Source organism: Neopelma chrysocephalum, unplaced genomic scaffold (assembly GCF_003984885.1).
Source record: "Neopelma chrysocephalum unplaced genomic scaffold, ASM398488v2 Primary Assembly neopelma1_63, whole genome shotgun sequence".
Taxonomy (NCBI): domain Eukaryota; kingdom Metazoa; phylum Chordata; class Aves; order Passeriformes; family Pipridae; genus Neopelma; species Neopelma chrysocephalum.
Genome location: NW_020897720.1, coordinates 8,773,175 through 8,785,965, shown reverse-complemented (window position 1 = coordinate 8,785,965; position 12,791 = coordinate 8,773,175). Strand labels below are relative to the sequence as shown.

General features: G+C 45.1%; 1 protein-coding gene across 1 annotated transcript in view; it reads right to left on the bottom strand.

The window, feature by feature from the left end:
• The window catches only part of ADAM19 (ADAM metallopeptidase domain 19), a 33,186-nt gene that overhangs the window by 2,012 nt on the left and 18,383 nt on the right, over positions 1–12,791 (bottom strand). The window contains exons 9-22 of the mRNA XM_027682368.1: positions 12,244–12,410; positions 11,025–11,109; positions 10,639–10,778; positions 9,278–9,455; positions 8,355–8,444; positions 6,937–7,132; positions 6,580–6,688; positions 5,853–6,045; positions 5,220–5,300; positions 4,350–4,458; positions 4,112–4,247; positions 3,812–3,878; positions 3,094–3,285; positions 426–572 (exon numbers count right to left, since the gene is read on the bottom strand). Of these exons, the coding sequence (XP_027538169.1) occupies positions 426–572; positions 3,094–3,285; positions 3,812–3,878; positions 4,112–4,247; positions 4,350–4,458; positions 5,220–5,300; positions 5,853–6,045; positions 6,580–6,688; positions 6,937–7,132; positions 8,355–8,444; positions 9,278–9,455; positions 10,639–10,778; positions 11,025–11,109; positions 12,244–12,410 (1,890 nt within the window). The remainder of the gene's footprint in view (positions 1–425; positions 573–3,093; positions 3,286–3,811; positions 3,879–4,111; positions 4,248–4,349; positions 4,459–5,219; positions 5,301–5,852; positions 6,046–6,579; positions 6,689–6,936; positions 7,133–8,354; positions 8,445–9,277; positions 9,456–10,638; positions 10,779–11,024; positions 11,110–12,243; positions 12,411–12,791) is intronic.

The following is a 12,791-nucleotide window of genomic DNA, read 5'->3' as shown; positions in this document are numbered from 1 at the left end:
ACCCTAAAAGCATCACCTACACAGGAAACTCTCCCACCAAGAGCACAATGAAATTCATGCAGTTTTCTCCATTTTTCACAGCTGGCCTCCAGTATGTTGTAGGCTGGAGGCAACAGAACTGTGCTGTGTGGAGTTGGAGGTGTTTTGTGTTGAGTGGTCCAGTGTGCAGGGCACTGAACTCAGTGTCTAAAAGTCCCTTATTAACTGCCCTTATTAAGGACAATTTTGGGAAACACTCCTTGCAGAGAAAGCATCTCCTTAGCCGTGGCTAGAGAGGCTGGAAAGAATTTTTGTTCCTGACTGGGATCTTCAAGTCTTGTGTGAATCTTTGTGTTTTGCTGCTCTTCACTAATGGTTCTGGGTCACACACACCTTTGATCCCCCCATTGCTCTGCCCCACTCCCACCACCACACTCAGTGCCTACCTCTGCCCCAGGCTGGAGCCGTCCCGGAGTTCTGGTGTGTGCAGGAGGCAGTGGGACAGCAGGGCTGTTCCCCTGCCAGGCTCTGGATCTGGATGGGACAGGATCAGCTGGCAAAGCCCTTTGGGGTGGCCGGGGCCTCGAAATATCCTATGCAAGAAAGATATAGTTTTGAATTCTCAGCTTCAGCAGATGCTCAACCTATAAACAGAGATGATATTTGCATTCACTTTACATGGTGTGAACTTCTGGGTATGGCCAGAGGTCCTTCGGACCTCCTGGGCTTCTTTCTTGTTTTGCAGGTCTGAGCAGGCTGGGGATGGAGCTGCCCACCCCAAGGTCTCTGGTTTGGAGTTAACCCCAGGGTTATTACAATCTGTGGCTTCATGATGAAAAACAGGAGATGCCTCACAGAGTGGGCAGGAGTCCCCATCACAGCTGAGCCTTTAGCTTCCCTGCCTGAGACAGAGGGCTGAGGGACACAGGTAAACCCATGCCTATGAAGATCTCCCTCTCCCCCTCTGACTCCAGAAGAGCGCAGGCAGCTCTATGGCTTGTTGTATTACACAGGTGATTAGTGGTTTTCAACATGTAAGAGTTTTTCACCTGTCAATTTTCATGAACACAGGATGGCCTTAGGCTGCTGGGCAGCTGCCTTCAGCCAAGGACAGACAAACAGGGTAACAGGGTTCCCAGCTTGCCCTGCTTCCCAGATGGAGCTGTGGCTGGAAAGCCCATCATATTCTGGCTATTAAAGAAGGATCCAGGAATTTTAAGCTCTGAATTTTGCAAGTAATAGGGAAGCTATGTTCCAGAGCCTTTTAAATAGCCACATTACTGATGCACTTCAGGTTGGAAGCAAGTTTCACACACACACTCGCTGTATGTTTGCCCATACAATGCCTGTAAACACTGTATGTTTATAAACACGTGCCCACACAAATACATGCAGACCCACAAGCAATTTTTATTTGTTTGTGCACACAGCTGTCCCTAATAGAATACTTGGAGCATTATATTTTCCATTCATCTAATGAATTTCAGTGAAAAGTATACCCCTGGGGAGGAGTTACCCCCACGAGAGCTGACTGCCTGTTGTTGCTCAGGCTCCGTGCTAAGTGCTGGCTTACAGGTGTTGATTTAACAAACACAGCTGCACTCACGACTTGGAGGGCACCCAAAAACCCTGCAGTTCCCTCAGACTATGCATAAATGCAATGCTTGATGGCTTGTGGATCTATTGCTCTCCAAGGATCTTGCCCTGTGACTCCAGGAAGGACAAGGCAGACTAAATTCCACTGACTGCCAAGTCTGAAGAAATCCTATAGGAATAGCAAGAGAGCAAATCTGGCAGATGCTGCAAATGTCTAGGAAGGACACTGACACTTGCAAACAGTGACATTAATTATTTCCCCTGTACCTTTTCCATCTTGTAGCTCTCCACCAACCCAGAAACAGCAAAGTTTCTTTTGAAAATTCTATGAAAATTGTTCCATCTAGTTGGGCTGACTGAGATAAAGAGACTGGATGCACTGGGGAAGGCACACAATGGAGATTGTGGAGAACTTGTCAACAACCAGCTGGGAAGGATACCTATTCCTTATTGACAACAGTCAGCTTCCTGCTTTTGTTTTAGTTTTCTTTCCTGCTGAAGTGCCGGCTGTTCACAGGAACAATGGAGCTGGACACAAATCCTACTCACTAAAATTTTCCTCTATAGGAATAATCCCTCAAGGGTTTGCTTTCCTCTATATCCTTCAGAGAGAGAATGCCTGGGAGCCAACCTCCTGCTACCTGCTGTAACCAGGCACTTTGCTTTTTTGATGGTCCCATCCTAATATTTTGGCAAAATGGGTTTAAGTCTCTGAGTGATTTACCATCTTTTCCATAAGAATGTGTGATCTGTAGTAAGTTCAGAACAAAGCTGCCAGCAAAAGAATCCCCAAAATAACCTTATGGATAGGATGCTCACATAAGATGCGGTCAGTTTGGGTTAAGACTAATGTTTTCTACGAAACAGACTCAAGGTCCCATTCCTGCTCCACATCAAAATTTGTCTGAGGCTCCTGAGGCTTCAGTACAAATGCAAGAAACCTGGGGGATCATCCCAAGGAATGGAGATCCTTCACTCAGTACTGAACCACTGACTGGTAATCCCAGAAGGGCTTGTTGGATGGAGCTCTGAGCAACCTGCTCTAGTGGGAGGTGTCCCTGCCCACAGCAGATGGGATGGAACTAGACAATCTTTAAGGTTCCTTCCAGCCCTATGATTGTGTGATTCAAATGGTAAGAGGAGCTAAGCTTGGATTGCTTAGGGAAAAATCTGTACAGTCCTTTCATTCCTGACAAATGAACTCTGTGACTTGCAGCTAAAAACTATTTCGATGACTGTGGTAAAGTGGATCCTGCTCTGTGATCCAAGCTTCATGTCCAGGTCAGAGGTATTGGGAGACCTGAATTAAGTAATTGTATGTGATAGGGTCCAGCACAGTGACTGTCAGCCACACTGCAAAGCAAGGAGAACCACCAGGAACTGTCCTGCGGGGAGACGGAGCACATGCTGGTGAACACGGTAACTCCTACACCCCCCAGGGTGAGGGGCTTCACCAGCATCACTCAGAACAAACCTCCCAACAAACAGCATCTGCAGGACAGTGTCACGACTCCATACCTGAGAGATGGGGGGTTTGGGAGCAGGAGGTGCTGGCCTGCTTGGGGGTGTCCGCCGGGCCATGTCCCTCGGAGGTGCCGGCTGTGCACAGCTGTAGCTGGAGGAGGGGGCAGATGGCTGCTGCCTGCTTGTTTGGAACCCTGGAGCTTGCTGGGCAGGAGGCTTTGGTGGGATTTCAGGGAAGCCAATCACCTGTGCAGGAGACCCACAAATCCCAAGAGTTAGGTATTCCCACTTCAAACCACTTTTACTCTGCGATACTTGTAAGGATCTGCGTGAGGTCTATGAGCCACAGTAGAAAATATTGCCTGCAGCACCAGCATGTGTTGTTATGTCTAGTGGACATTGATTAGATAGATTGGGACAATTTGGGATCATGAGTCAGAAATGGGAATCAAGAAAACAGAGTAATTCAAGCCCTACTGTGGTGCTTGCAAATAAACTCCATGTTTGCCATTTCTGCAGTTCTAAGACAGCAAAGGATCTATCAGGAGAGACAAGCAGCCACACAGGCCTGGTCAAAGCCCAGCTCCTGCCCATAAGGAAATCTCTAGAAACAGGTACTACATTCAGCTCCCACTGACTTTCAGCCACAGGTGATGTCTATTTTTTCTTTCATAAAACCAGTCCCTGACTGCAGTGTGAGAGGGAACCACATCCCACATCTTAGGGCAGCTGCTTCTCTCCCCCAGGAGTTGGAATGTGATCTTGGCCTTACCTTCCTCTGCTGCTGGGGGGTTTTCAACTTGAAGGCAGGGTTTGCGTGTCCAGTTCCAGAGGTGTCACTGACAATGAGAGAAAGAAAAGAGTGTTATTGTCTTGATACATTTTTCTCCTTTTTTTTCCCCCTGTATTTTCTATTTTAATTTCACCAAAGTAAAAAAATGAGAAGCAAATACTGACTATACCAACAAACCCATCTAGTTACATTCCTCACAGCCTCTACAATGTCTCTTCTGTCCTGGCACTGAAGGTGGGAGGGGGTGCAAGCAGACAAGGCACAGCACTGACAACTTACCTGAACTGTGGTGTCTTCTTTAGAGAACAGATGGCAAATTTATTCCAGCATTTTAGATAATAGAATAAAAACATGATTCCAATGAGAAGGAGAATGGGAGCCAGGATTGCAAGAGTTATCACGACTGCTGAAGAGCCTGAGGGCAAGAAAGTAGAGTTTGTTAAATGGAAATCTCTCTGCTCCCAATCCAACACAAGTCCTTCTGAATTGGTACCATCACAGAGTTGGTTCCACTCACCTTCAGGCGAAGGAGGACCACTGTCCAAGCTTCCTCCCCTCCCCTCCTTGTTGCAAAACGGGGGGTCCCACCCCTGGTTGCAGTGGCAGTTCTTGTTGTTATTGCAGACCTGGAGTAGGAGGATTCAGAGACTTTAGTGCGAGCTACTAAGGACCCTGCAAGCTAAAACAAATTAAGCCATTGCTGAATAAAACACTACAGAAGAAACTCTCAGGGACATAATTAGGGAGTTAAGTGCCTGGAAATCTTTCTTTTTCATTGAGTTAAAATGCCTTTTATTGCCTCAGATATTCTCCCTTTCTCCAAAAGACAAGGGTTCTTCAGCTGAAGTGCCAATAACCTGAATTCAGGAGAAGTGCAGCATTTAGAATCACCTTTCTCTTATCTCTAAATAGAAGGATATGAGTCTTCCTTTCATCCAGTGAAGATTTCTCATTGTTTAGGCCAAATAGCTTGACCCATTCATATTTGTCTTTTCTTTCCATCCCCTGGGGGCACTGCAGAGCAATTTGGGATAAACTGTTCTAAATGTGAATTTCTAGTATGTTTTTCCTTTGGCAAGTCTGATATATTTTTTTACTCAATCTAAACTGGGCCCAGAAGATTTCTCTTTAGGATTGCCCCTTCTTGTTTTTCATTCATTGCAATTCATATCCCTCCAGTAGACCTCTTTAAATCATATGTCAAAGGGAAGCTCATGGACCAGAAAATGCATCAAACAGGAAAAGAATGTGCAGATTAATAATCAAGAAGCCAAAGTCTGGAGCAAACCTAAGTGTGGTATCAGAACTGAGCTGAACAACCACCCACAGAAGAATGGCAGCCCTTCCTGCTTCAGCCTGAAGTGGAGATGAAAAGGAAGACACTTACTCCATGCCCATGGCACTTCTTGCTACAGCTTTCAAAATCAAAGATGATGGATGTGTTCTGGCAGCGACCCTCAAAGCAAACCTGCAGAGAAAGGATCCAAAAACTCAGTGTTAGCTCTTTGAGCTATGTACCACATTACTGCCTTGTGTTATTTTGTGACTCGTGGGGTCCCAGGCACCTTGGAAATACAACTAATTCCCTGGGCAGAACAACAGGCCATGAAGGTAACCTGATTCCCAAGCAAACAGTTAATCCCTAAATCCCACCTAATGTGCATCAGAGGAGTGGGTGCTCTGCTGTCAATAACTTGGCTTAGCTCTGAAAAGTCCCTGAAGGAGCTCTCACATGTCTTGATTTCCAGTTGTGTGTCTCACTTCTAAGCAAGACAACCTCAACCAACTAGCAAATCCCAAATGTAGCACTGGCCCTGGACTTCATCTGGCAAGGACATAAGGCCTGTGGTGTGTGTTCTTTTCTCTGAAGCCTCTAAGAAATTATTTTTCTAACAAACATAAAAATCTCCTACAAAGGCACTGGACATAAGAAATTAATGGCTTGATAACCAAAAAGCACATTCTGGATGAAAAACTGATATGCTGAAACCTCCCCCAAACCATGTAGAACTGTACCTACATGATGGCTCCCACATTTTGTTCCCGTCAACACCAAGCCAGGATCCAGCATCTCCTTTTCCTCACGGTCAGATCTGTACACGTGGGTCCCTCGGCACATCTGCGTGTTGACAGTTGTGTCTATGGCCACTGCATTGGACTGCACGGGCTTGGAAGCATAGCTCTGGCACTGGATCTTCCCACATTTGGCATCTCTGATTTCAAAGGAAAGACTAAAGTGATTATTTCTGGGCTGCTGGATGTTTTGCAGGTATCGGCTCTACATGTAAATTAAAGCAGCAGTGTTGAGTCATTGTTCGATGAGCAGACACTGCCCAAGAAACAGCCCAAGCAACAGTGTCTGATGAGAACTGATGTTCTCACAGTCCCCATGGATGGGGGGTGATGTCCCCATGCCAACCTCAACAAAATCACAGTTAAGACTAAGAAATTTTTGTCTCAGATAGAAAGCTACATTTCATTTACAGTTTTAAAAATCCCCCCTTCTGTTGCTTTGAAAAGAAAATATCAACTAGATGTTTGAAAATGCAAAAGGCAGGAAAATGGTGAACTGAAAGCTTCAGTTTTAAGGGCTCTAAGTTCAACAAGGATGCAGCTGGATTCTCAGAAGGCAGAGGGAGGGAGTGAAACCAGTGCATGGATCAGTTTTATCTACTGGCCCATAATCTTGCAATATATAAAAACATGTTCTCCAATGAGCAAGTCTTGGCTGCCACTCTGCTTTGTACCTGGTCTCACACTTCCTGTAGTTCCCGTAGATGTCCTTCCCACAGTTCCCATAGATGTCTCCAGCAGCATTAACCTTCTCAAAGCAGGCGTCTGGTGCTGGCCGCGCTCCTGCAAGGAAGAGACTCGTGGCTGATTCCTGTGGAGCCTGGCAGCCCATCTCACCCCAGGCCAACCACTCAGTTGTTCTTTTTCTGGAATGCTTTGAGCATGGTAAATTTTAACTGCCTCCTCCAAGTGAGTAAGGCAGGAGAAAAGGCTCCTCAGACTTTGCCACTGATAACAGGTATGGGAGGTACTACTGCCTTGCACAGGGTGAACAATAGCAGGATGCCACATAATGTTGCCTGTTGCCTTACCTGGCCCCCACAGCTGCACACACTGGTCCCTGTATGTGAGGCACATGCCACTGTAGCAATAGGCCCTTCCTCTGTCACAGGGAGCCCCATCAATCTGGTAAGAGTTGAGGGGGCAAAACGGTGACTCGCCAGTGCAGTATTCTGGGAGGTCACAGGGTCCTGACATTTCCCTGCAGAGAGTTCCTGGAGACATCAGCTTAAAAGAGACAATGGGGGAAAAAAATGAATTATTGCTTGGGCCTTTTGTGGATTCATATCTGCGCAATGTCTCCCTGTAGATAAGACAGAATCTTGCGTGTGTCACTTCATCCTCCTTGTCTTAGGTTTTTTGAGGTCGGCAGTGACTCATATAACCGTGATTTCATTAACTGGGTGAACTGTGTAGAATCAAACTAATGACTGGATCCCCTCCCCAAGCAGCAATGAGATCATTGACAGATGCTGCTGGATCTCATGGGGACACTGATCCATCTCGCTCCACCCTTGGGTAGGATCCAATTTACCTGAACCATTTCTGACAGATGTTTGTGTAATTTGTTCTCAAAGCCCTCCTTGTTTGGGAAGTTTGTTTCAGTGTTTGCCTGTCATTTCTCCTGGAGACATTTTCCTAATGCATAACGTATGTCTCCCTTGCTCATGAGTTTATTCAGTTCATTCTTCTCCTGTCCACCATGCACACGGAGAACAAAGGGCATACACAATTTCATCTAGGAGGTTGTTCCAAGTCTTTTGTGAAAGGAATGACTCCAGGTGGATTTCCACATGCTCAGGATAGGTCAGTAAGAGCAAGCAATCAATGTGCAAACAAAGATGAGACTAAGAGAAATTATTGCCTATGTTCCATTTTTGAATTAATTTGTTGTCAAAGCTTGAGATCTTTGGCTCCAAAAATCAGAAACATATTTTAACCAGTCTCTACAAGGAAAGCTGAGATTTAAAATTATAGTGGTCACAGATATATAATTCTCTTTGCCAGCATTTCTTCAGCAAGCACCTAAGCTAAAGGAATTCAACTGCACCTCAGAAAAGAGGGTTTGGAGCCAAGACAGCATCCAGCCTACACCCCAGAGGAAGTGTTTGCTCCAAGAGCTCTGTCTAGATTTCTTCTAGAGCCAGAGGAGAGAAATATTAACTCTGATTAACCCCATCCCTAAGTGTTTGAAAGAGGCAGAGAGACTTCATTCCAGCAGCATTAATGGCTCATCTTAAATTATCACAGGAGCAAATTAAATTAGTCAGCCAGAAGAAAGGAACCCCACCAGTTTGACTGCACTAGTAGCTGTTGTACCTAAAAGATCAAACCAGGTGAGGAGCTAAACTCTGTTTGGCTGTTTGCTCCTCTTTCCCCCTCCAGTTTTCAGCCTCACAATTCCACCCCCATTATTCTCTCTCCTCTCAGGAAAACCCAGAGCTCCCACCTTGCACTGATGACAGCAGCTGCCGTGGGCACATTCAGCTCCTGGCTTCAGGGAGCAGGTGCTGGCATCGCAGCAGGGGTTGTTGCACTCCTGGAAGACAGGGAGATGCAGCAGAGTTTACAGGGCAGATGTGAGGCTGACACTAATCTGTTCTCATACACAATGAATTACATGCAAACAAAGTACCTTCCACAGTGTGCTCATGACACACAGCACTGCACAACCATCCCCTCTGATGGACTGACCGGATACTGTTGGTTGTGCTCATTACACCTGGAGAGTCTGGGCTGCTGGTTCCAGCTCCCTGTTCTCTTATTAGTCAAAGGATGGATTTGGAGAAGTGAGATGCAGTGCTAAGAGAAGCACCATCCTTATCAGGAATGGAGCTGTAGATAAAGGGAACTTATATATGAAACTGTAACACCTGGAAGAATTCTTCCTGGACATCAGGGAAAATTTCTTCTCAGAAAAGGCTATTAAGTATTGGAATGGGCTGCCCAGGGGGGTGGTGGAGTCACCATCCCTGGAATTGTGCAAGAAACTACTGGATGTGGCACTCAGTGCTCTGGCCTAGTTGACAGGGTGGTGATCAGTCAAAGGTTGGACTCGATCTTGGAGGTCTTTTCCAACCTTAATGATCTGTGATCTAAAATCACTTTTTCTTCTCTTTTTTAAAGGAAATTTTCATCACCTCTGTTCAGCTCTGGATTACACCATCTCTGAGTTCTGGGATGCATTGTACTACACGCTGTGAAGTTACACATGATATTGAACCTTGCTTTACATGTATATGCAGGGAAGGTATGTGTATCTCCTGCACAAAGAAAACCTGATTACAGATCACATAACTGCATTTGCAAAATACGTAATAAAAACCTTGTGTCCCACTAAACCCCAAATGGTTGGATCTGAACAGTTGTTACCTCCACCTCTCCACAGTCACACTCCTCCCCGTCTTCCAAGTAGCCATTTCCACATTTTTTTCCACCATACATTTTCTTGGTATCTGGCATATTGGAGAGACACATGCCTCCACCAGACTGCAGATAATTCTCCAGCTCTCTTCTATTGCACTGGTTGAACACCTTGGGGAATGGGTGCCTGAATACAGACAGCGGAGAAAAACATCGAGACAGATCTGGGCAATGATTTAGAGAACCAGAAATGAGCACATGCAAATCCTGACAAATGCCAAAGGACACAGGTCTCTTCCCAAAATCTATGGAGTTGTGCCAAAGCAGATGGTGATTTCACATTCCCAAATTACACTTGAAGACAAGGTGAGACTGCACTGCAAGACTGTCTAGAAATATAATGGCCTGAAAATATAAACTTTATAGAACCAAAATATGTTGAGATAGATTTGACTTTTGGCAAGCATGGCTGTCCTTACCTGCTCAGTACTGGTGCTGTGGCTTATTTCTAACTGCTTGAACAAGCTTTGGAATCCAGCACTCAGCCTGTGAATAATTGCTTGAACCTAACTGCTAAAAATAACATTTAATTTTTCCTTTAATTTAATAATTCTACAGCCTCATTTTGAAGATTGTGAATATTTTCTGTTACACTAATTATTAATTTCTGGCAATTACATTGCCAGAACCTTGCACTCTGTGTATGACCATGCACGTGTGTGTGCATGCTGTGTGCTCTACTTGCGTGCCACCACATTTTCACTTCTCACATAAATGTTTTTTCTTATTTAGATGAAACCATGCACATAAAAGACATCTATGGGAAAAAAAAAACCTGTTCAAACCTTCTAAACCCCAAGGAGGAAGGCTTGAGGAAAAGTGGAATATGGCTTTAAGTGATGGATTTGTCTCACATTTTTCGTGACTGAAACTGTTGTTTCCTCTTCCAAAATGAGCTATTAAACCCCCTGTGGTTTTCTAGAGTCACTCTTGCTTCCCTTTCTCTCAAAGCTGACTATTTCTTCCCTTTTAAACACAGGCTCACTGAAACCAAGGAGCACTCTTAAGAAAAGAGAACAGGAAAATTTTCCTTTTTACCAGTCTAGAGCTCCACTTCTAAATGCTGCCAGGTGCCTGCATTATCTAAGGCCAAGGTCAGGCCTAAAGTCTACTCAGGCAGGAATCAGTTCATTGTGAATTTAGCAAATTGCTACTGACCCATGATCCAGGGTTTGCCCAGCAGTATTTTCTCTATAAACACACTGCCTCCAAAGGCAGCAACAGACTCATCTTCAGTCTGCATTTCTAGTTCTTACTCTTGTAACAAAGCCCTTTGCATTTCTCCGTAAGACCCTGTAAGATGAACTCACCCAGTTGCAGAAGCCATGATGCAGCCTCCATCCGCTGCAGGGGTAGTGCAGCAGCCAGCTGAGTCGTGATTCATGCCAAAATTGTGTCCCATCTCATGGGCAAGGGTAGCAGCAACACCAATGGCATTATCAGAGTGATCCTGTGCAAGGGCAAAGAGGCAAGTCAGCATTTGACCTGTGCCTGTCCTGTGCACCTCTGGGTCAGTGGGGTAGGTGGCACTGCTCATTACTACATGTAGAAAATATCTACTGAGGGTACTCCTGCCTATAAGCAGGTGAGCTGGAGAACTTCACAGGAAATATTTTCTTCCTGGGCTTTTGGAGACATCTATCTATGTATTCACTGCTGGCAAGAAACTTAATATTAGGTATTAGTAATTACTTACCATGTTTACTCCTCCTGACTGGAAATCAGAGCACATGGCCATCACGGGAGCCAAGCCTACTGTGGTACCTTTGAAGGGCACACCCCTAAAATCAACCCAGAAAGACCATGAAATGGCACTGAGGCACTTGAGAAGGCAGGCAGAGAAATACACCCTGCAGTGCATAGCTTCATAGATAGACACAGTGTCAGGGGGACACATCGTCTTGAGTAGTATCTTCAAGTACAGGACATCATAGCAGAGCTACAAAGCCTTAAGATCTGTTTTTCTTGGACAGTTGCTTTGTTTTATGGGCCAGCCAGACAATCCTACTTTTTATAATGGTCTGGTGCCAAAAAGTGCTCCTGCTGAGCTTTGCAACAAGCACAGAAAAGACTGTTTCTGGATCCTTAGTTGAGTACTGTTTGTGACTACTTAATTTACTCTAAGCCTGATATTTGCCAGCTTGGGATTCAGGGGCTTGACAGAGTACTAGGTAACACCTTTGAGGTGCAGCCACGCTTGGCTCCTGCCTGGTGAACTGGAATTCTGCGCTGTCCCTGACAGCCTGTCTGAAATGGAAGGCCTTGATATTGTGCTCAGGACATGGCCAGGTGAGGATGAAATACAGTAATGTTAAAGGGAAAAAACCTCAACCAAACAAAACGAGAGAAAAGGCATTGTATCTCTGCATTTGAGCCCTACAGGTCCTCTGACTCACCACTATGTCCTGGTGGATGAATTACCATGGAAGAGGTAATGAGATCTGAGAGTTGCTGCAAATTTTTTTCTTCCAATGACATCTGCATTGCTGGCCCTAATGAGATCAGTGGGCCAGCAGCCATCAGTCACAGGCCATCAGCTCCCAGCACTGGGACCCTGTGTCTCAGCAGGATGAGCTAGGAACGAGTGCCTTCCACAAAGGGCTGAGCTCCCCTTTACAGGTCTTGCTTATGGTTTGGATTTTCTTGCAATTGTCCATGTAGCTGTGCCAGATCACGTGCAGCTGCTTGTGATACACAATAATGGTGATGCTCTTTGAAGCACGTGTATTGAAACCCCTGCACAGCCCAGAACCTCCACCCTTCCTAAAATGGTTGTGTTCTGGGTGCTGGAGCTGAATGCTAGCTGAGAAGCCTCTACATAAATCTACCATTCTGAATCTTAGAACAATATGATCTCACAAAGTGATTTTCCACACACTCAACCCACTTGTCAGAAATAGGAGAAATCAACTTACGTGATGAGTTGGGCATTATCGTGTTTTCTGTGCACCCTCTCTTTGCTACTCCAAGCCAGAAAGGACTTCAGGGTGGAGTAGGGGTTCTCAGTTACATCACATTTATTCCAGTTACTCCAGATCTCCAGCCCCACCAAGGCAATCCGGATATTCATGGATCGGTAAAACTAAGATAGAGACAAGAAAAGAGATCATAAAATAAGCACCACAAATTTATTTTACTGTGTTTTAAATCTTGAAAATATATCCTGCTAATTGCTACTAGAAATCCATATGTCCAGAGAATATGCTCCCTCTGGAAATGCATTGCAACTTAGTGCCACAGCTCTGCAGAGAGAGCTGTGCAAACACCCATAAACCTAAACTTGACTGTAACAGAGACATTGAACTTTTATTTTTCAGTGAATGACAGACATAATATGGAGAAAAAAAGACAGGAGACTGACATCATGTTTTATCTTCAGATATGTCAAAATTCCTGAAAAAAAGGAAGGAAATAATCTGCTGCCCACATCAAGTACAAACAGGAGAAGTATTTATGGGCAGCA